The sequence below is a fragment of the Zootermopsis nevadensis genome, unplaced genomic scaffold (assembly GCF_977971745.1).
Source record: "Zootermopsis nevadensis isolate Lab colony 2312 unplaced genomic scaffold, Znev_1.0 Znev_ptg000019l, whole genome shotgun sequence".
NCBI classification, from domain to species: Eukaryota; Metazoa; Arthropoda; class Insecta; order Blattodea; family Termopsidae; genus Zootermopsis; species Zootermopsis nevadensis.
This window is the reverse complement of record NW_028259151.1, coordinates 5,492,138-5,514,213: the sequence shown is the minus strand read 5'-3', so window position 1 is coordinate 5,514,213 and position 22,076 is coordinate 5,492,138. Positions and strand designations below refer to the sequence as shown.

General features: G+C 37.0%; 1 protein-coding gene across 4 annotated transcripts in view; it reads right to left on the bottom strand.

Annotated features, from left to right (window-relative positions):
- Positions 1-311: 311 nt before the first annotated feature.
- The window catches only part of Hr3 (nuclear hormone receptor 3 ROR-beta), a 141,420-nt gene continuing 119,655 nt past the window's right edge, over positions 312-22,076 (bottom strand). For 2 of the 4 annotated variants that reach the window (XM_087351533.1, XM_087351532.1), the window contains exons 5-11: positions 20,135-20,518; positions 13,472-13,611; positions 11,479-11,611; positions 10,297-10,521; positions 7,247-7,400; positions 6,118-6,274; positions 312-4,210 (exon numbers count right to left, since the gene is read on the bottom strand). In XM_087351533.1, the coding sequence (XP_087207659.1) occupies positions 6,169-6,274; positions 7,247-7,400; positions 10,297-10,521; positions 11,479-11,611; positions 13,472-13,611; positions 20,135-20,518 (1,142 nt within the window). In that variant the 3' untranslated portion in view covers positions 312-4,210; positions 6,118-6,168. The remainder of the gene's footprint in view (positions 4,211-6,117; positions 6,275-7,246; positions 7,401-10,296; positions 10,522-11,478; positions 11,612-13,471; positions 13,612-20,134; positions 20,519-22,076) is intronic. The other 2 variants (XM_087351535.1, XM_087351534.1) reach the window with 1 other exon arrangement.

Below are 22,076 nucleotides of genomic sequence, written 5' to 3'. Positions count from 1 at the left end.
CCCCTGCTTTTTCTCTTTATTTTTGCTTTAAATTTGATGTATGAGTAGAGTATACTTGATACTCATAAAAAAGCAATACGTTTGTCTATACACATACTAAACCTTGGATAATTACTGACTGAAAGGTGTAGTTATCCTGATACTCAGCCGTCTCAATCTAATTATGACACGGAAACTACGAAAACTTGAATCCGCAAGACTTAAGGTTTAGATGAAAGGTGTTAAAATGTGAAATATGTGAGATGTTACACGACATGTAAGGTAAAGAAAGCTGCACAGGCATGTAATAATCATTCATTAACTATAAACAATTTGAAAAACAAGTATTCTTTTCTTTAATCATTTAAAAGTTGTAAACAAAGTACAGGTTTTTTTATGTCATAAGATAAAATGAAGCCAACATTCTTATAAATCAAAAATCTTTATAATAATATTATGCTTCCATTCTTTTCCTTTAGCAGATGGGATTATCACAAGTGCCTTATAATTAATGATAACAATAAATTAAAATCTAACAGGTAGAACTGTTTACTTGTGGCAATCACACCATCTAACTTACTTATCCCTGTAGTGATAGAGCCATCTTATGACCCCTTCAACTTTGTAAGTCCCAATTGCACTGTGCACTTAAAAAACAGCACAATCTAACATTTCTTTATAATACAGTAATTAGTAAAAGGTAGAGGCAGGAAGTTTCAGCATGTATTTCTGACTTGATACAAATTGCAATTAATATTTCACACAATTCTTAATGATTCCCTGCCACAGAGAATTATGTAAGTTATAAACAAGATGTCAATACTTCCAGTTTCTTAAGATATTAATAAAAATGTTAAAAATATCAAAGTATGATTTGAAAGTTGTTAACAATCAATTAAATTGCTGCAAGAAAGTCTGGTATTAAAACTATAAATTTCATAACGTTTTCAAAATCAGATAATTTAATTCCTAAAAGACGGCTTCACCAGATCTAAAAGAAAAACAGGAATATTTCCACTGAGATTATGTCACGATTCAAACTGATAAACAGGAAATAAGTAAATTACATTACATTGTATGATATCAAGAAAGTACTGTCTGTCAAACTCTCTGAAATACAGTTTTTATAAAACCTAGTAATTATAAAACTGTGTAGCATATCCCACATTTTCATGTCATTTGTTAAGAACATTATATGTGCATATTAAATTATCATACATAAGACAAATATATTCAGATAACAATAAATACGAAAAAGAAAAATTCAAATGTTAAGATAGTAGAACGCACATTTAATTTGCATTCAGGTTATAAGTACATTTGACTCAATCAAACAATATGGCAACAACTAGTTTTTCAGTAAAGATCACCTAGGATTATTCAATCCAAAAAACATGTACAATTTCTTCAGAGATTCAGGTTAGTCGAAAGCAAACTAACAGTTAAAAAACAGCTCAGCACAAATTATTTTAAGAACAGCTGTCTTACTAAGAAAATTATATAGCACAGTACATACTAAATGACAGTGCTCATTGCACGATATCTCATATTATTTCAAATGTATTGTACTACGGACTGAATAACTGGACTGAGAAACAGATCATGCACTGCTTTAAATATCTCATTAATCTGTACATCTGTTGAATATCCTGTGTAAGCTTCATGCGTACTCCTACTCATTTACTTACAGTATATCTTGCTTATTTTCATCATGGAATTCCTATATAGAACTTTCCATAAGAAAATGTTTGACATATAAAATTTCTTAAGGAGGTGAATGAATATCAGCTTCTCAAGGACTTTGCTCCATGGAGTTAGTTAATAATGTAAAAGAACCAATGTTTTCTGTTCTTTTTTTTATAGCATGGTGGGAAAAGTAGGACAGAAATTGAACTGAACTGTGCATATTATCATCTTTGACAATGACCACTTTTATTTAATTAATTAATACCATAATGAATGTTTATCCAATTATGCTAAAATCCATTTATGCATCTCTTTTTACGAGCATTTAAGATAAAGTCAGAAAATGATTTGTGCTCTTAAAATAAAGTAATTGTTCAAATTGTCTGATTTAAAATGAAACTGAAATGTTTTGACAGATTTAATTAAAAACCAGGTTATCTGCTCAAGTTGATTCATGCATATGACAGAAGATGATCCTGCTCTATGTCACATCAGCTGCACACAAACTCACTTTTCCCAACAACTCTGATAGTGTACATTCTTTGACAAACCTGGAAATATTTTTATAAACTGGGTAAAAAAAGTAAAGTTAAGCTATCCCACTATACACCATGCAGGCGCTTGGGGGGAGATGAGTTATAGCTCCTATTCATTCTTAACCTCAGCACTAGGTAGGGGTAAGTGGTTAGCGCCATGCCCCGGCTGTGCTTTACCCCCAGGAAAGAACCCCAGTACCCACTGAATAGAAGGCTCGATGGGGCCCAGAACCAGTCTGGACGCAGAGGCTAGAGGAAAAATCCTCTGCCCCGTCGGGGATCAAACAGCGGTTGTCCGGTCTGTAGCCAGTCACTATACTGACTGAGCTACCTCGGCTCATTTATAATTTGAGTACAATAAAAATCTTTTACAATTTTCTGTAATAATATTTTTGTGCTATAGAATTGTAAAATAAACCATGTTGCCTATGCACAAATATTTGGAGTTTATGAATTAATTATTCCTGTGAGCATATCAGTGGATGTGACATTTTACACAGCAGTAATCAAAGTCTTTGCCAAAATGCAGAATATAATAGTTATTAAATAATTCCTGTGAACATGACAATAAACCTTCAAGTTCCGCAAAAGGCAGGGAATTTTTTGACTAGTTGAGCATACTACCAGTTGAAGGACTGTTTTCGATGGAGTTAGTTTTCACAGATATCTCAATAATTTTGTAATGAATACAATAATTTATTTCAGTTTTTTCACTTGATCTATGCATGTTCACATTTGATCTTACTCTTAAAAGAAGGATGAAATACTTTTTTCACATATTTATTCATTTGGATCATAATTATCATCCAGCACACTATCTGTTCCTTTCAATGTATCTAAATTATAAGCAGTCACATTTATTTTTTTTCTGCACAGTAAATACATGCTACAACTTCCTGTCCCTAGTAATAAGGCAATATTATCCCTTAACCTCAGCTTAACCCCCCATTTCTCTTCTAAAATTTGTGTGTTTTATACTGAAAAATTTTATTCAAACAGCTATAGAGAGAAATATTTATATACATGTATATATCTTCTTTCACACCATTCTGCCGTTTACCCCATCAGCAAATTAAAAAAAACACAAAAATTCCGCCACCATAATTAATTCTCGAAATTCTTCTTTCACTGTTGCTTCATATATGCGAATTATTCATGTAACATTTACCTGCGCACTGGGAAAGCAGCATGAAGTACAAGAAAGAACATTATCAGATTATGGGGTGAAAATGTCCATGAGATGGGGCTTCCCCAAAGAAATAGATCAGATTTCATATACACTTGTACTTTGTAAGCAATGGTTAAATTGCAAAGAAAATAATTAGCGCTGTGGAACTGTTCAAAAGTAGTGTATTTTATAATACAGAAGTTAATCCAAATTTGGCATAAGCTTACGACAGATAAATTTGAATGGAGATTACAGAGACAGTGACTTCAATAAGAACGTAAAGTAGAACACAAGGGTGAGTATATATATTTTGTTTCTTGTTTTGTTTTTCTTTGTTTGGAACACTGATGGTCTTCATGTTCTTACAGAAACTTATGCTTATCTCAAGTGTCTCCATTCAAGTATCAAAATTCTAATATTACATCTTACAAAGTTACTGGCCTATGAAAGCTAGTGTATTTCTCTGGGCTACCCTATATTACGTGATGAGCTTTGTTCCATTTTTACATCAAGAAGCGTAGGTTGTTTGTGATATAACTTCATATTTCTCTTTAAGCATATCTGGACAGTTTCTCTTTGTTTATTATAAATATGTTAAAGGGAGAAAAACTAATGTTTTAAATCCCTTTCATTTGAAATGTAAACTATTAGAAAGTTTTATGCATTCCTGGAACACTTAAAACTGTTGAATGTTCACTGGTTCACTACCATTGTTGCTCTTGCACTCACTTGCATTGTTTGCAATACAGAGTTTAACTCTCTGTTGTTTCTTGCCTGATAACAGAGAAACAACAACTGAACTCTTCACAACTCCAATGTAGGTGATTCCTCAGTCCTCAACCTGAAATTATCAATCGCCATATTTCAGAGATCACAATCTTGTAATGAGAAGAGCCATATGACAGTGATAACCATGATTTACTTACACAGATGTGATGGGTGCAGAGGAAAGGATGTTCTAATTAAATAAATAAAGAACAAGTAGATTCACAATACTGATAAAACTAAAACAATGTAAGCTTTGGGGTTTCTGCGATGGTGAAATAATTAGTGTAAGGAAAACCACAAAACCTCAATCAGTCTCCTAGCTGCGATTTGGGTCCAGATCTCCTGAATATGACGTAGGACTGTTTACCACCCAGCTACAATTTTCAGTCCCATACGTTTCAGAAAGTCCCTTGCCGTAGCCGCGCGGTCTGAGGCATCATGCTTCGGACCGGCGATACGGAATGCGTGCTGGTTCGAGTCTCAGGGAAAGAAATTTCTCATGAGATTTTCGACCGATGTATGGGACCGGTGCCAACCCAGCAGCGTGAGGAAATTGGGGAGCTACAATGAGTAGCGTAATCCGGTCAGGAAAACTAGCAATGGCTGGGGGTTCGTCGTGCTGACCACACGTCACCCTATATCTGGTTGGATGATCGTTCACCTCTGCTTAGGCATATGAACGTGAGGTCAGCAGTCAGTCAAGCTAGTCGGCTTTCGCTCTCAGAGGGCTGTTACGCCACCGATTTAATTTTACGCTGCAGAGAAATAATCTGAACAAATGCCTGCACTATATACTACTCATATGTGTTTTTAAAATATTTAAATTATAAATAACAAAAGAATTAACTGAAGGCTTATAGATAAATATAGTTTATCAATACAATATGCTACTGCAATATAGAGTAATAATATAAATATTTATTATAAACAATTTATTTGCATTATCTGAAGAAATATAACCATTTATGCAATAACTTACTTTCATCAGAAATATTTTACTCACTGTAAAGTGGGGAATGGATGCCTTTCATGTCTGAATCCATATCAGAACAATGAGGCTCTTTATTGCTGCTTTTTTCTGCTTTGCCAATGTTGATAAGCTGACTGACCATTATCAACAGGTCTATCAAGCTCCCACATCCTTCCTTCCTCCATAACGATGTGGTCAACAGTGGCTTACCATCTCTCAGATGTAATTTGCAATAATGCTCAAGTAACTAGGCTGAACACATTACAAAGTTTGAACAATTTGTTGTCTCCCAATGTAACCCTTCAGTGATATGGTTGCAGTCTTGCAACTACATGGCCTGTTTTGTTGGCAAGATTGTCAATAAAGTATTTATTACATGTGTTAGCACAACTTTTAAATTTCGTCAGGATTTCAACTTTCACAGCACTTTCTTCAAATAAAAAGTTTTCTTCGTGTAGCCAGTTACTAATGGTCGCCCTTGGTGGACCAGTGGTCAGCGTGCTTGGCACTGGACCCAAGGTTCGTGGGTTCAATCCCAATCGAGGTTTATGGATTTTTAAGGGTGATAAAAATCGGTAGCACAAATTCCTTCGGAGGGGAAGTAAAGCCGGCGGTCCCATGTCGTAGATTTACAGCATGTAAAAGATCCGTATGAGCATGATACGAGATGTTTCGTAAGCAAAATTCAGCGGCCATTTCCTCACTCAAGTCTCCTGATTCACTGCTAGATGGCTCTGGCAGTCAAATCAGGATTGAGTAGAAACTGTGCAGAGTCAGTGGACTAACTCATAAATGCACTCTTCAAAGACCAAGAAACCTCCGAAAAGGAGGCGGCGAAAACCCACAACTGGGTTGTAGAGCCAAGAAACAACAACATTTCACTTCAATTAATAAAGTACAGCAGTACCCTTGATTTATTGGTAGTTTAAATTTTTTCCTTTTTGCAGTCACAAAACCACCATGACATGTAACATACAAAAGTGTTTACACCATAATTGAAGAATACTTACGTCACAGGTCCAATTGCTGAGTGCTGGGCTGGCAGCTAACTGATGCTCCACTCAGCTGTCAACAGAGAAAAGCTCCTTGTGCAAAGCTGGGAACTCAAGATGTGGTGTTGACCGCTTAAACTTGGCTAGAGCATCCATGTGGAGCATGCTCAGTTCTCTGTTAACACAAAAAATCTTGGTTGAACACTTTGCTGGCTGATTGAGAGAGGTAGAGAAGAGGACTGTGTGGAGGATGGAGGAATGTGAGGGGAGGATGGAGAATTAGACCACCTGCAAAACTAATTTTGTACATATACTTCTGGTACTTTTTGAGAGGATAACAAAGCCTTCAGTACAATATTTCCTTGTTATCATTCAAATTCTTCCATATTTTTTTATTTCATTATTAGCCCTTAAATCAATTCCATATTTATGGGTGGGACAGCATATCACAGGCGTGGTCTTCCATGAACCCAGTAATGTTGGTTCAGCCATGGACGAAACTTGTTCTAGATCCAGAAGAAGATGATTTTCCAAGTTTTCCTAATGAATAAATCAGAAAATCTGGAATTCTTGGCATGGTGTGCACTTTTCAAGATGTTTAAAAAAATGTTGACATAAGATGTCATTGAATAATGGCTACAAAGCGATATGTGTGAATCGTGCTTCCAGCACATGACAGATACAGACATTGTCAGAGAGAAAAGAAGAAAGTGGGGAGAATGACAGTGAAGAAGAATAAGAAGAAAACAGTGAGTACACCAGTCACAGCAGGATCCTAGTGTTTTGACACTATACTAGACCATGACATCACAGCCAATATAAAAATTCATACTGTCAGGAGGAGGAGCCTAACAGTTCATAAAAGCAAACACCATTACGAACCGTGTCTCAAAATTAGCATGTTATATGAAAAAGTAAAGTAATTCATGAAGTATTGTAAATGCACCAAACAAAATATTTGGATCAACTGTGTTTTTCAACTATTCGTGCATCTTCTCCCATTCATTAGCCCAAATAACCAGAAGTTTACTGCATTAACATTTTTACTCTTATGGTCACCACATACAGTAATAAATAAAAGTACAATGAAAGAACAGGAAGTCTTTGTTATGCTATTAATAAGAAACAAAACAACTGAATAACTCACCTGAGTGTTGGAACCTTGGCAAGCAAGGCATCATACACTGTCACATCTCCTTTGATGGGTACTGAATGGTTTCTCTCTAGCTCTAATCGAAGTGCTCTGAGAACAGCTTGACTAAGTCGGCCAATCTCGGCAAGCCCTTTTAGTCCTGGCCGATCTAGTTGGCAAAATTATTTAATATTACTAAAATATTAAAAACTGAATATTAAAAATATCAAAAGCAATTCAGAATGGAACAAAGTCCTCTAAAAATAAGTTTACACTGTCATTAACATAAGTGCTCAGAGCAGTAATAGTAAACTTACGTGGCAGCGTAATGAAGCTCAGTACTTTTTGGCTGCCATAGATATATGGAATTATGAGAAAGATGGTTAAGTCAAAAATTGGTTTATAAGAGATACTTACATCAGGAACCAATTCGCAAAATTATTTCAATAAAGCAAAATACTTTCCATTTAGCGGCATTACAGACATATAACATTGTCTCTTCTTGACGTACTCATTTATCTTGTGAGTTAACTCTCTTTTTCATAACACCACAGATAAACAGAAGATATATAATCTTTGTTTCTTATCATGTAAAATTTCTCATGCTTAATTAATAACAAAAAAAATCAATCAAATCAAAGAGAAAATCCTTAAATTGCATGGTAACTGAAATATTATTTCTTTTATTTATGATAATGTTTCTGAAATGCCTACAATAAAACAGAATATTATTTTGAAAAAAACATTATTCTCTCCTATACTGAATTGTTGGAAGATTACCATCTTGGTGCTGTTGATAAGATGAATTGACAAGCAGAATTACAAGTCTATTGTTGTTGTTCCTGGTGGCATAATAAGATTATTAACATTTACAAATATCGCTCCATACTGGTTTATAAATATATTTTATAAACTGAAGACAAACCATCTGGTACTCACACATGTATAAACAGATTATAACTTCTTATTGTTTTAACTTGACACTCTGGTACTTACAAGAACAGTAATACTCTAGTTCAAAATCCACCACAGATCAAGTCACTACCTCAGAATGGAATCACAGTTTTTTCTGTTGTACAGAGATGGCCATATTTCATTATCAGATGTCGGTATAAGAGTTGCAAAACAAGAGTAGGGTTCTAGTACGGAAACATTTTAACAAAGGAACATAATGTTATGGAGAATCATGTGTCACGTCACTCAGCTGTTCAACCGATTGGCATGGTTACCGTCATTATCGACACATAACGGCGTTAATCAGAAAGAGCACCAGTCGACCCATTGGTACATAGGCGTTGAAGTTATGGTAAATCTTGCCTTTTAACTCAGCATCAGCAAGCTTATGAATTGTGTTAAGCTATCACAAAAAATCACACCAGTTCCAATCCGCAGTGGAAATTAGCTGTTCAAGAACAAAAGCATGTCAACTGCATAATAAACTGGAGTCACACCTTGTTCCTAAATTACTCTATCTAGCCAGATTGGTCGAGGGGGAGAGGTCAGACTAAGACAGGTACCCTGGTCCTCCAGGTTGGGGGTTGGTCGCAAGGCTAACAACCTTGCACCGTAAAAAGGAAGATGTTTCGAAACCTCAATCAAAGTCTCGGACAGACGGACCTAACAGAGGACCGAATGGAAGAGGAGAATTGAGGAGGCCGTGGACCGAATACGGACCGGAAAGCCATAGAAGAAGAAGAAGAAGAAGAAGACCCACATTATCAAGTTTTGGAATTATCCAATGGGACAAGAGCTCCACATAAGTTTCACCAGTCAAAGATACATGGTCCAAAAATCACTTCACTCGTGGCTCCATTTATTTTAGCCCTGATATAAATATTCTGAAACAAATGAGGAGCCAATAGCCACACAAATTAAGAGCAGAAAATGGAGGTAGAATGGACATACCCTGCGTCTGGACCCAAACGCTGTTATAAAGCAAGCGCTCTCCTGGAATCCCCAGGGATGGAGGAAGAGCGGAAGGCCAAAAACAACCTGGAGGAGAACCATTGAAGAGGAGACAAAGAAGGAAGGACCCGGAGGGAGCAGAAAGTTCTGGCTCGTAATAGAACTCGTTGGCGCTGCTTTGTTGAGGCCCTATGCTATGGCTAAGAGCGACAGGATATCAATCAATCAATAAATATTCTGAGACCTTGTGCTGAGGTTTACTGCACATTTACCAATGGAAATATTGTTGTGATGGGGTGCTAAGGTGGGGAATATATGCAATGAAGTTGCACACGCCTCACTGCACGTCCACAAAACTTATTCCATTTACACATATGGTACAATACTTATGGTAGCCTTAGTTCCTAATCAAATATTGCTTGGAAATTCTAGGAATCTGGAATTCTACAGATTTCTTCATGCATTTTCTGGTCAATCAATGAACTGACTCCTCCAAACATTTACATCTGCATCCACACATTTCTGTGGTTTTCATTTCGCATCTAACAAAGAACCAGTGAGGAATGAATTTTTCATCAGTTTTCATACATTAGCCTCAGCTGGAGCTGATTTATTAAGACACAAGGCACTTTTTCTTTTCTTGTGGACTCACACACTCACAAGATGCTCCTTTATGATGAGTAGTACACTCATTAAATAAATATCCCCTACAAAGCTAGGGAGTTTAGCCATGGCATGGCTCTTTTTCCCTCTGCTTCCAGTAATTTCTCATCTGCCCCGCATTCACCAGACACTTCACAAACATCTTCTCTCATTTCTCCATAATTACATATTATTATACCTTATACACCATCCAGTCACAATTTATGGCCATTCTTGTACATGTGAGGCATTCTGAATAGTAGGAATGAATTTCCAAAAAGCGCGTTTAGAAAACAAACCCCTCAAAATTTTTTAAATATAAAAATTATTACAAATTTCAATATTAACACAGTACATTAGAGATGGATTCTGTTAGGTTTTTGAGTGACTTATTCTACATGCTCCAAAGAATATAACACCAGAAGAATTTCTGGCGAGATATAACATGCAATGTTTGGTAGTTACTCATTTGCTAGTTTACCATTTATTACAGTTTATAAAGGAACTGAGATGCAAACCTGCAGACAGCAGTACACAGGCTGAATAAAGGGCAAGTTCAGTTTCAGTGAGTTTCAGCTCTGAGACGCCCTTCGCAAATTCAAACACACACGTAACAAGCTTCATCTCCGCTGTCTCCGTAGTGAAGAATGCGTCTTGCGGAAGCATCGTATCAGCATACAGCACACAATTCTGGCTGAGATCAAAGTACCGGCTCATCCGTAGGACAGCCAATTCAAAGCTCCCTATGAACACCATTTTATAAGAAATTTTATTTGCACTAAAAATAACATCTGTAATATCTCTAACAAGCCTCCGTCATCAGGGCGATCGCCCTGATGACAGAGGCAGTATGACCTCCGAAACGTTGGTAAACATCGACCAGACTACGCAGCGCAACAACCCAGAAGACGGAAATCTTCATACTCTGATGACCTCTGAAACGTTGGTAAACATCGACCAGACTACACAGCGCAACAACCCAGAAGACGGAAATCTTCATACTCTGATGACCTCTGAAACGTTGGTTAACTTCGACCAGACTACACGGCGCAACAACCCAGAAGACAAATCTTCATACTCACCGCCGTGAAAACCTCAAATCTTACAAATATTTATTACTTTGCACATGCGGCTCTCATAACTGGGATTAATCAAGAAATAAGTAAAAATTTTGCAGTTGTCCTAAGATAAATTCTTTATTGACTGAGGTTTTTAATGTTTATGCACATGAAACTGTAAGTTTTACTTACCAGTCAGCACCCATAAAATTCTTATCTTATCCTCCCACCTCACGATCTTGGCTGAAAGACGTGACAGACAGACAGAACACACACATAATATGTTGTTCTTTTGTGACAGAGCGTAAAGAACACTTAAATTTCAACAGGCAACGTGATGTAATGTGTTTGATGCCACAACAAGGATGGTTGAGAAACAGAAGGGAATTGAGAGGAATATACGAGAAAGAAGAAAAGGAGATAAGGGTATAAAAGGGACACGGGAACAGAAAAACAGAGGGTAAGAGAATAAAATATGAAAGAAACATTCTTTGTTGAATTTTAATTGGCCTTTTTCACTAGCAATTTTGTAATACACAATTATACTTTTGTGACGTGCGTTGTCTTTTTCTGTAATATCTAATTTATTAAGACGCTTAGTGAACGGAATACTCACCTTCACCGATATTTTATTTCTCTCACCTGCTTTAAGTAAGACGATCTGATCGTCTTGCGACAGTTTCATGAAACCTGGCACCATCTTGGCAAACTCGATGATCTGCTGGATGACTGTAGTCAGCTTCTGGGCACATTCCAGCCACAGCTCCTCGTGTGCCTGCCAGCAAGGACATCCATGTACAGTACACACTAACAATAGTCCTCATTCAACATAAGTTTCAAATTAAGTTACAAGATGAACATATATTACAGTTCTCCTCAATTTGCGCATTTACCACACAGACATATTTCGTAAATAACTCTTCTCTGTAAAATTTTTGTTTAAAAGAGCTAACACATAAATGCTGCATTCTTTCACAGTCACAGAGAAGATAAAGTTTTATTCCTAACCTGTATCTTTTCGTTTTTACGTATTGCTTCCAACTTAACCTTTCTCTGAACACAGAGGACATGAAAAGGACAGAAACTATCCTGAAATACAGTAAGACACTTGTTGAAAATGTCGTGCGCCTTTCGGAGTCAGTCTCCTTGAATTTGCTTTTCATTATTTGAAAGATGGGGCATTCTGAAAATCAAAAGGAATCTGTCCCTTGCCATAGTAACAATGGACATTTTCGAAATGAGTAGCACATCCTTTGACCAATATTCTTTCGGCGAATTACGTTTATTTCTAGCCATCAACAGGGCGATAAAAGTATATATTTTATTCCTAGTATTTGTCCATGTTGTCAGATGGTAACGTAAGTTGTCATTATACTATTCTAAAATTACTTGATGCACGTACTTACTGGTCTCTGTGGTAAAAACATAAATAACATGATCGGGAAGTATGGTCCTCAAACAGTCTGCTTCAGTCAAGTCTTCAACAAATATACCAGATATGTTGCCTGAATCCGAGTCATAAAACTTATGAATTGTTGGATATAAGCTGTGTTATTAATCCATCTTAAGCTCAGAAATCAGTGGATTTTCATTGGAAACAATGTCATATTAAAGAAAAATGTGGGCTGGAGGATTTATCCGAAGCGGGGGGAATACTGATGAACAAATGGGACCCTTCATGTTTCCCATAGATGATCACTAATGGGAAGGCACAGGTTGATATTTGCTAATGAGTAGCTCGGGTTAGGAATTAATACTCCTTTAGAAATCTAGATAAGAGCTTGAGCATAATAAATTAAAAATACAACAACTTCAAGAACTGGGAACTTAATACCCAAATGCAATATCAGTCTCTGGTTGAATTTTGAGAGTTCAAAATTTAATTGTTTTTTCATTGATAGTATATATATATATATATTAGATCACAGTTCCAGGCAACCTTTGATCATTCAGAGGCGAAATTAAGTAAATCCTGATATGAGATCTAGAAGACAAATTTTAAAAAAAACTTACATAACATCCTAAAATCTTAATAAACATTACCAGCCAATCTCGTCAACCAGAAAATTAAAACATTTAACCACGTAACTTGTTCGATCAAGCAGCTGAATAAAGAGGTGTGTTTCTCAGCCAATTTGAATGTAATTAATTATATCGCCTGCGATTTAAAATATTTGACCCAGTTAATGAAACTTGAGACTTCGTAAATCCAAGAATGGAAAGTGTAGTGGCACTTAGTATCATGAAAATATGATAGAAACCAAAATGTGATGCTTATTAAAGATCACGAGGAATTCTTAATTCCCAATTCAGACACTATGCATGCTGACGTAAATATTAAAATTATGTCTGAAAAGTACCACACGATTGTGTTGAAATATCAGGGCGCTAGAAAAATGCTAAGAATCTTACGACTGCAGACACAAAACTGCAATTTTTAAACTGGTAAACAAACCTCTCTATCAGTTTTCACTACGAGACTTATGCACTAAACACAGAATTTGCTCCATCTGTTGGCTTTTTACTGGACTACAACTCTCTGTGAGACTCTGGTAACTGCAGCAGATTTTTCGTGCATCTCTCAGGGAGATGGCAGGCACTCTAAGAGTTAAAGAGAGATCACAACATGACTGACCATATTCTTGTAGTAAATGAGTTTTGAAAGATCCTGTGGCTTGCGAAACATCTCGTGTATGTGCTCTGTGGTGAAGAGACACGTTCTTGCGTGTGCATCCGCGATCGTCTTGCTCAACAGCTCCGATATCTGTGCTGGATCTGAAAAATTATAAGCAGAATGAATGTATACTTTTTGTAATCAATGTTAATTGATGACATATTTGAACACAGTGACTCAGACATTTGATTAAAATATCCAAGAAAAAATTAACAGAGATGACTCTAAAGTGACACATTTAATAAATGTTTAACAAAAACAGGTTAAAGTGTATTAATTCCCCATGAAGGGTTCATAATAAAAATATTAAATTATTTTAATAACATGTTTAAAATATTCTGGAGTATTTGTTACACTTCCTTCCTTTAAGACACACTTGTCAATAAATAACCTTTATAATCATATAAGCTGTATATTATTATCCTGTGATTTATTACAATGTTCTGTAAAATTTATAAATTGCAGATAATACAAATGATATTACAGTTATTTTAAAGCTTAGAATCATAAACCTCTATTTTTATAAGTACCCTGCAATCCTTTTATACTATTTCTGTAAAAACAATGTTTCAGGAACACAACTACTGCGTAAAAGGAGAAATTACTGCGTAGATTTTCATAAATACAGGATACCAATATCGAAGCTTCGTGTCTTTTTCGATTACGTGTCTAATAAAGCCATTGCCCTTCAGATTCTTTATTGGTCTCTATTTTTATATATTCTGGTTTTATAAATTACAATATAATGCACATTTTAAATATACAGTATGTCCACAAAGTCCTTTCGGGGTTTTGAAAATTTATGGCGCGCAAACAAATTGAGCGGTTTGCGGCAGATTACAGTGCAACTCTGGAAGATGGTACTTCACCTCATTGGGGTCTGTAGGTACGCGCGTACCTAGACAGGACATTTCCAGGAAGATGGATCGGCAGAGACGGTCCAATGCCTTGGCCTCCACGTTCACCAGACATAACACCACTGTATTTTTTTCCTGTGGGGTTATGTCAAGAGCATTGTGTTCCGAACACCAGTTAACGGACCTGATGACCTGAAGACCCGTATCAGAAATGCGTTCTCGGATATTCCACAGGACATGCTCCACAGAACATGGCAAGAGCTCGAATATCGTCTGGACGTTCTCCGTGCTACCAAGGGAGCCCACATCGAGGTCTACTGAGGTCAGTAAAAAAACTTCCAGAGTTTCAGTGTAATCTGCCGCAAACCGCTCAATTTGTTCGCGCGCCACATTTTTTCAAAACCCCGAATGGACTTTGTGGACACACAGTATGATGTAAAAGCAATCCTTAAGTTTTAGTGATGAATAAATATGATTTACAAGACTAAAACACTATCCGAACTAGCATAATGTAAAGAAGAATAAATAAATCAAAATTTCGTTGACTAAATATAACACTAACAATAAAATATTTATCAGATTGAAAGTCTGTATGTTAGAAAGCCTTCTGCCCTGAACTTGTACGTTTTTTTTTAAATTTTACTACAGCGATTTCTATGTTATTTTGTATAATAACATAATAAATGCTTTTGAATTGCATTTCTGTAGTGATTGATTTAAATTCAATAGTAATTTTTATTTGCCTCTCCTTTAATCGCTTAGTTTATGATTAAGGTGGACAACTTAAGGTAAGGTAAAGTTAGAGTTGTTCTTGCACCTAAGGACTGTGAATGCGTGTAGTGGGTCTGGAGGAAAATGTCACGCTTTCCTATCTTAAGCTCTACATGAAGATAAGTGGGCAGCTAAATGCTCTGGCTGCTTCAAACCAAGGGAAAGACCCACCAATACCCATTTCAGAGGACGCTGGAAGAGTTCAACAGCTGGTCTGGACTCTGTAGAGAGAAAAGAAAAATCCCTACTCCTATCTGTAATCAAACCCCAGTCATCCAGCTCATAGCCAATCATTATACTGATTTAAGTACTAGGTCTCTAGGACAGTATTTAAAATTTTGGAGAAATATCAATTCGTCTGCCTCATTTCAAACATTTTACGTCACAAAATATATCGTTATATGATTGAAAAAAATAAATTCAGCGTCTGTGTTTAAATAGCAGAACGCCAAAGAAATTATTTTAATGGTCATTCGTACTTGTCACAAATTGCAAATTTCTTTCGGGATGCTGCATGTCAGTCTGTAAAAGTTGTATTTTGGACTTTCTCCATCATCTATATTTCAGTAAAACTGCAATATTTCAGAAATTGGATCTACTTCCATCGTAAGGTAAAAAATTGGAATAGAAATCCTAGCTGTTGGTCGTCTTGGCTTCAGACCTGAACAGTCTCAACAAGAAGTGGCAGATGACATTTATATGCAGGAGATAACTCATGGACGTAAACATATGGGCATCTGACCCACCCCTGAGGCTATCCGAAGTCATCAACTGTACTTAAACGTAAAGGAAAATGTACAATGTAAGTAGAAAGAGAAAATAAAATCAGCTGTGTCAATATACAATACAAACAAAGCAAGGGAAGAAAACAACAGACACAATGAAAGAGAGAGATGGGATGACAGATTGATAAGAATCAATAAAACCAACAAAGGTCGATGAGGCCAGTACCAACACACAACAAAAAACTTTACCTAGAAGACCAAGATTTTACAATGAACTGCTTTGAAGCCTGTCAGTTCCTCACGAATCAGTGAAATCCAAATGACAGAGATTTCCAAATTTGGTTGACTAATTAGGTTCATGATGAATGCACGTACAAACAGAAACTAACAACATTTTGCATAAAATATAAGAAAGCGGTTCACATTGCATGCATCACCCAGTTAGTCACAAAATTAGTCACTGATGTACTTCATAAGAATTTTGTTTCATCAAGCATTCAAGTTACTTATGTAAAATATTTATCGATATGCCACCCCGTGAATGGGCTCTTTCCAAGACCTCATAACCTTATAAAAAAAGACATCCAGAATCCCTGAGACTCACCCATGGATCTCATTTGTCTCATCATGGACTCAATTAAATTTCAAAAATAACATCGAGACAAAGTAACTTCACTGTGGGTTCAATTTGATATTTATGACTTCTCATTTGAGACGAACATCTGACTATCGCAGTGACTGAAGTTGATGAAATACTCCGAGGTTACAAGCCGCTTCAGATGGTTGAACGGTGAACAAACCAAATCTTCTGTCAACGTTTCGAGAACAATCCCTGTTCTCATCCTCAGAGTTGCTGGGTAACCAATCCATTCCTTTGTTGGTAACTAGCTGATGGGAACTCGTGGTTTACGGCAGGTTTGTTCAACTTTCAGCCACCTGACGCAGCTTTTAACCCGAGAGTGTTTCGTAATCTGACTATTGATTTATGTAACAGAGACTTGGGGAGGGTATCATATAACGTAAACTGACGATACACAGTTTTAAAAAATAAATACAATTTTACAACCTGTAAAGTCATTATATAAACATGTTGATTACAAAAATCACCTTCTTTGAATCAAACCCCGAACCCTTGGCAAACATGCTGCCAACTGAACTCTCATTAACAATATACAAGCGTCTACTTTTACGAGACTTCGGAAATAACAGCGAAGAAAGTGGAACGTTGACGTGTAACAGTTTGGCCAAGAAGTTATAGGAGGTTCCACTGCCACATGCAAAACCAGAGTCAAATTGGAGGGATTCAGTTCATGGAGTCGAGTTGTACGTGGTATAACCAAAACTATTTTGGGTGGCTAAAGTATCTCTGAATCTCCATTAAATAAACCAACCATACTCGTGTCCATTTAAAATAACAAAAGGAATGTATGAAGAAGTTAGGTTATGTAACAGAAAAGTTTATATTTCCAGCCTATAAATGAGATCATGCCGAGATTAATGAAATCCATGGTTGAAGTTTGAAGAATTCTGGGTATCTTATTAAAATGCTAGGTCTTGAAAAGAGCCTTTTCGAGAACTAATATACTAATCCATATTTTGTATAATTGGAAAAACTTTACAAAACGAAGTACTTGTAAAGTACGTGATTTTGCAAATAAAACTGTCTACAGTCATGAAACTATGAACCAGAACGCTATTGAACAACAAATCTCAAAAAAATAAAAGAAATACCTTCTTCCCTTGCACTTCTAGCCTCTGCACTCCAATGCAGCACAAATAATACAGTGATAATGTGAATGATAATACCGAAGATTATTTTTTTCTCATTAACAAAAAAGTTACAGGATTGTGTGTGCTTCACAGACAAGCAACAATAATCAGAATAAAACAATCTGCATATTTCAGTAGCCATTCACAGTTTCTCTTGATATGACTTTCACACGGAAGTTTTTAACCATAAAATTTAATAATATACAATCAATATTTGTGTTAATATAAAAAATACATTAAAAATATGCAGACATTAGTACTGAAACACAATCATTATCTTCACATCAACACTAGTCCCCTACCATCGCAACCTGACAACTCAGCAAATTATATCCTTCAGCTCTGTTTTGCATTGAACTTGGTCACGTAACTCATCAAAAGTCATCAACATTTATCCACGCATCTCTTCAAATTAGGCAGACATATCGGTGTCTAAGCTTAACAGACATCTGACATAAATGAATGTAGTTAATGGAAGGCAGTGAAAGGCCACATAGAAACCAGTACAACGAGATTAATTATAAATGACTGGAATTATGATACCGGCTGTGTGATTACGCCACTTCTGGTGCAGGGCATAGAAAATTTCAAGAACTGGACTTTTCTTGTATAGAGAGAAAATATAAGGTGCAAAACTAAATAAGAAGTGGAAGTCCTAAATATAGATGCAAGGTTTACGTTAAAATGGATCTTACAAGGAAGTGGCTCAGTGACAATTAAGTTCGCAGAATACCCGCATATGTGGCGTTCAGCAGCGAGTGACGTGTCACGATGTGTCTGTAGCTGCATCTTGTGCGTTGTTGAAGCAAATATGGCAGAAGTAGGTCCTCCAGGTTGGGGGGGTTGGTCGCAAGGCTAACAACCTTGCACCGTAAAAAGGAAGATGTTTCGAAACCTCGATCAAAGCCCCGGACAGACGGACCTAACAGAGGACCGAATGGAAGAGGAGAATCGAGGAGGCCACGGACCGAATACGGACCGGAAAGCCATAGAAGAAGAAGAAGAAGAAGAAGAAGAAGAAGAAGAAGAAGTATTGGCAGAGTTACACAAGTGCGTGGTTTTCGTCCTGGTGGAAAGATGAATAACTTGGAGCAACGCGTTAACATCGTGTTTTACGCAAAGTTAGGCAAAGGTGCGAGTGAAACTATGCAGATGTTAACAGAGGCTTTTGTAGCTGATTCTGTGAAAAAGTTGAGTGTCTTTGAGTGGCATAAAAGTGCCGAAGAATGCATGTCATGAGCCTAAGTAAAGAATATGCTCTCTATCTCTTTATATATATAAGTAATAAGGATATTGTTCACTTTTCAATTTGTTCAACAGGGTCAGACAGTGAACCAGTATTGTTAATTTTAAGTATTGGCTAGGTTACGTGAGAATGTTAGTCACAGAGGGCGTGGACTCACCTGATCCTTGGAACTTGCATCACAACGATGCACCTGCTCATGACACACTCGATTCGGAGTGTTTGGATAAAAGAATCGATATTGAAATTGGACCATCTCCCATGTTTACCAGATTTAGAACTGTGTGACTTTTGGCTATTACTAAAACTGAAGACAGTTTTTGAAGAGACACAGATTTTCAGATATTGCTGACTTTCAAAGACGTGTGACGACCACCCTGATGAGCATTCCAAAACAGGAGTTTGAGAAATGATCTGAGCACTGGAAACACTAAGATTTCAAGTGTGCAAGGAGACTACTTTGAAGGTGACAGCAACCATTAATTTGTAAGTAATTAATTAAATAAAGCTTCCACAGTAGGATTCTGGGAACTTATGTCACACCTCATGAGGTCTATTTTAGTTTTCGTAATAACAAACCAAATGTTCTGTAACGGGAAATTTCTTTTTAGTTGAATAATTACCATCTGCTCAAGGACACTCATTATTCTTAAATTCTTCGGAGAAAATTGTAAGTGCAATGCAAGACGATAACTGACAATTAAACAACCTATCCGACCACATTTTAAAACTGAAATCGCTAACCACTAGTCAGCGTGATCATTTTCAAAGTTCTCACTTTCTGATTTCATATTGCATTCCAATGTTTTGCCATGCTGGAAAACATTCTAAAAGTACTATATTTACGCGCGCACACAAATGTTCATTGTAACGTGTCGAGTCGATGAACAACTGAAGCTGTCAGGGTCCTATCATGTGGAATGCCTTCGGCTAACACGTACATATCTACCATGGATACAGTTAGCAGGGAAGAAAATCAATGACTTGTGACCTCTGACATTTATTAGACGAAAACTGACATTTCTACAGACCAAAACTACGTCCAATTATCTGGTGTTTTCTCCTTATAATATTTTATAGAACAATCGCTAAATTATCTCAGCTTGCTACATTTTCAGAGGTTACGTTTTGATTCCTTTGGGTATAGCTAAAATATTTTTCCAGCCCTTAAAGAATTATCCCTTTCTAATAAATACAAACTAAAAACAGCCAGTACAATTAGCAATGGTTAGCTGGAAACCTTGGCTACGTGTCTTACTGGGATGGACGGTGGTGCCTGGTACACCCTCGGTAGATTCCTCCGTCGTTTGTCGAAGGGGTGGAAGGGAGGGTGGGAGTCCAGGAAGATGTTGCCTCTGTTGTGCTGCCCCAACTGTGCTGCTGGGGGGTGGAGAAGCAGCGAGGAATGTCGTGCTATCTACAAAGCCCGCCACCATATTTTCAACAGATGAATTTCCATTTCCTCCTCCTGCAGTTGCTACTTCCTGTTTTACCGCCACCAAGCCACCACCACTATTTGCACCGGTACCACCACCACCACCACTGCCCCCTCCTAATCGCTGATTCATGCCGGGCCTTGACTGCTGTTGCTGCTGTTGGTCTTGACCAAGAAGACTCAGAGAATTAGCTTTGTTTCCACTACCTGTTTGGAAGCCCAAAGCACGTCATCAGAAGGAGAAGGGGATGCACATGTTCAGGAAACACTGATTCATTCAAAAGTTCCTGAGATACAGTTAATTATAATCTTCTGCCAAAACATTCAGTTCATTTCTAGGGGATCCTGCTAATAAAATTAATTGCTTCAAACTGCACCGAGAAATGTTTTCTGTCACGTCTTCTCAACCCAGAGTCAGAAAGTGGCAGATTTTCTCCAGTGTCCTGCCGATGTAATTAACAATATTAGTAACCCAGTAAGTTTATTCTATTACTTCTTCAGTGATTTCGTATTTTACTCCATAACAAAATTTTTCATATGTCTAAACATAACAAACAAAGTTAGACCCTAAAAATATATTAATAAAATAATATATTTTTAAATAATTGTACATAAGAGTCAAGTCTAGGTTTTCCCCAATCAAATATAATCTCGGCACTAAGTAGGGGTGAGTGGTCAGTGTCACACCCCAGCCACACTTTACCCCTGGGAAACGACCCCGGTACCTAACGGACAGGAGGCTGGGTGGGCCCCATAGCCGCTCTGGACGCAGAGGCTACAGGAAAAATCCTCTGCCCTTGTCAGGGATCAAACCCGGGTTGTCACTACATTCACTGAGCTAGCTCGACTCCTCATATAATTACTACCTATATAAATTATATACATCTCTTTTCCTTCTTATTCTTCCTCGTCCTCCTCGTGTCACTTTCACATTTGTGGGCTGACTTTTGCATAGAAGTCTCTCACTGTCTCTGTTACCTATTCTTTCATTTCGAACACCATCCTCTAGTCTTGTCTTCCTCTGAACGTGGTCTGTCACGTGTATCGTTCCCCCTGCATCATCCACTTTTCTTAATTTCCAAAATATATTTAGTATTCGATGCTCGTCCATTCTTTCAACAAGTCTAAACCATCTCAACCTACTTTTCTCAATTGGTTTTGTATTTCCTCCATTTTAAGCTGTCAACTGTAGGGCGTGTTTCTAATTCTCTAATTCTCTCTCCTGGTTTTGTCCACTAATGCCTTCAGGAATTTTATCTCAACTGCTTGTAGTTTACTCTTATCCATCTTAGCCATATATAATCGAAAAACGCAACATGGAAAATGAAAAACATTTAAAATGAAGTGCTTCAACAAGTGGTGGAACTGTTTAATTGTGTTCAATCAGGAGCAGACATCTTCGAATGGAATAAATCTGATTAACACATACGGCCTTCAGTTTTTCCAATATACAGGCATACCTCGGAGATATTGCGGGTTCGGTTCCAGATCACCGCAATAAAGCGGGTCACACTAATTTTTTGGTTTCCCAGTGCATATAAAAGTTACGTCTACACTAAACTTTAGTCTACTAAGTGTGCAATAGCATTATGTCTAAAAAACAATGCGAGAATTACCAAAATGTGACACAGAGACACGAAGTGAGCTCATGCTGTTGGAAAAATGGCGCCGATAGACTTGCTCGACGCAGGGTTGCCACACACCTTCAATTTGTAAAAAAAAAAAAACGCAATATCTGCGAAGCGAAATAAAACGAGGTACGCCT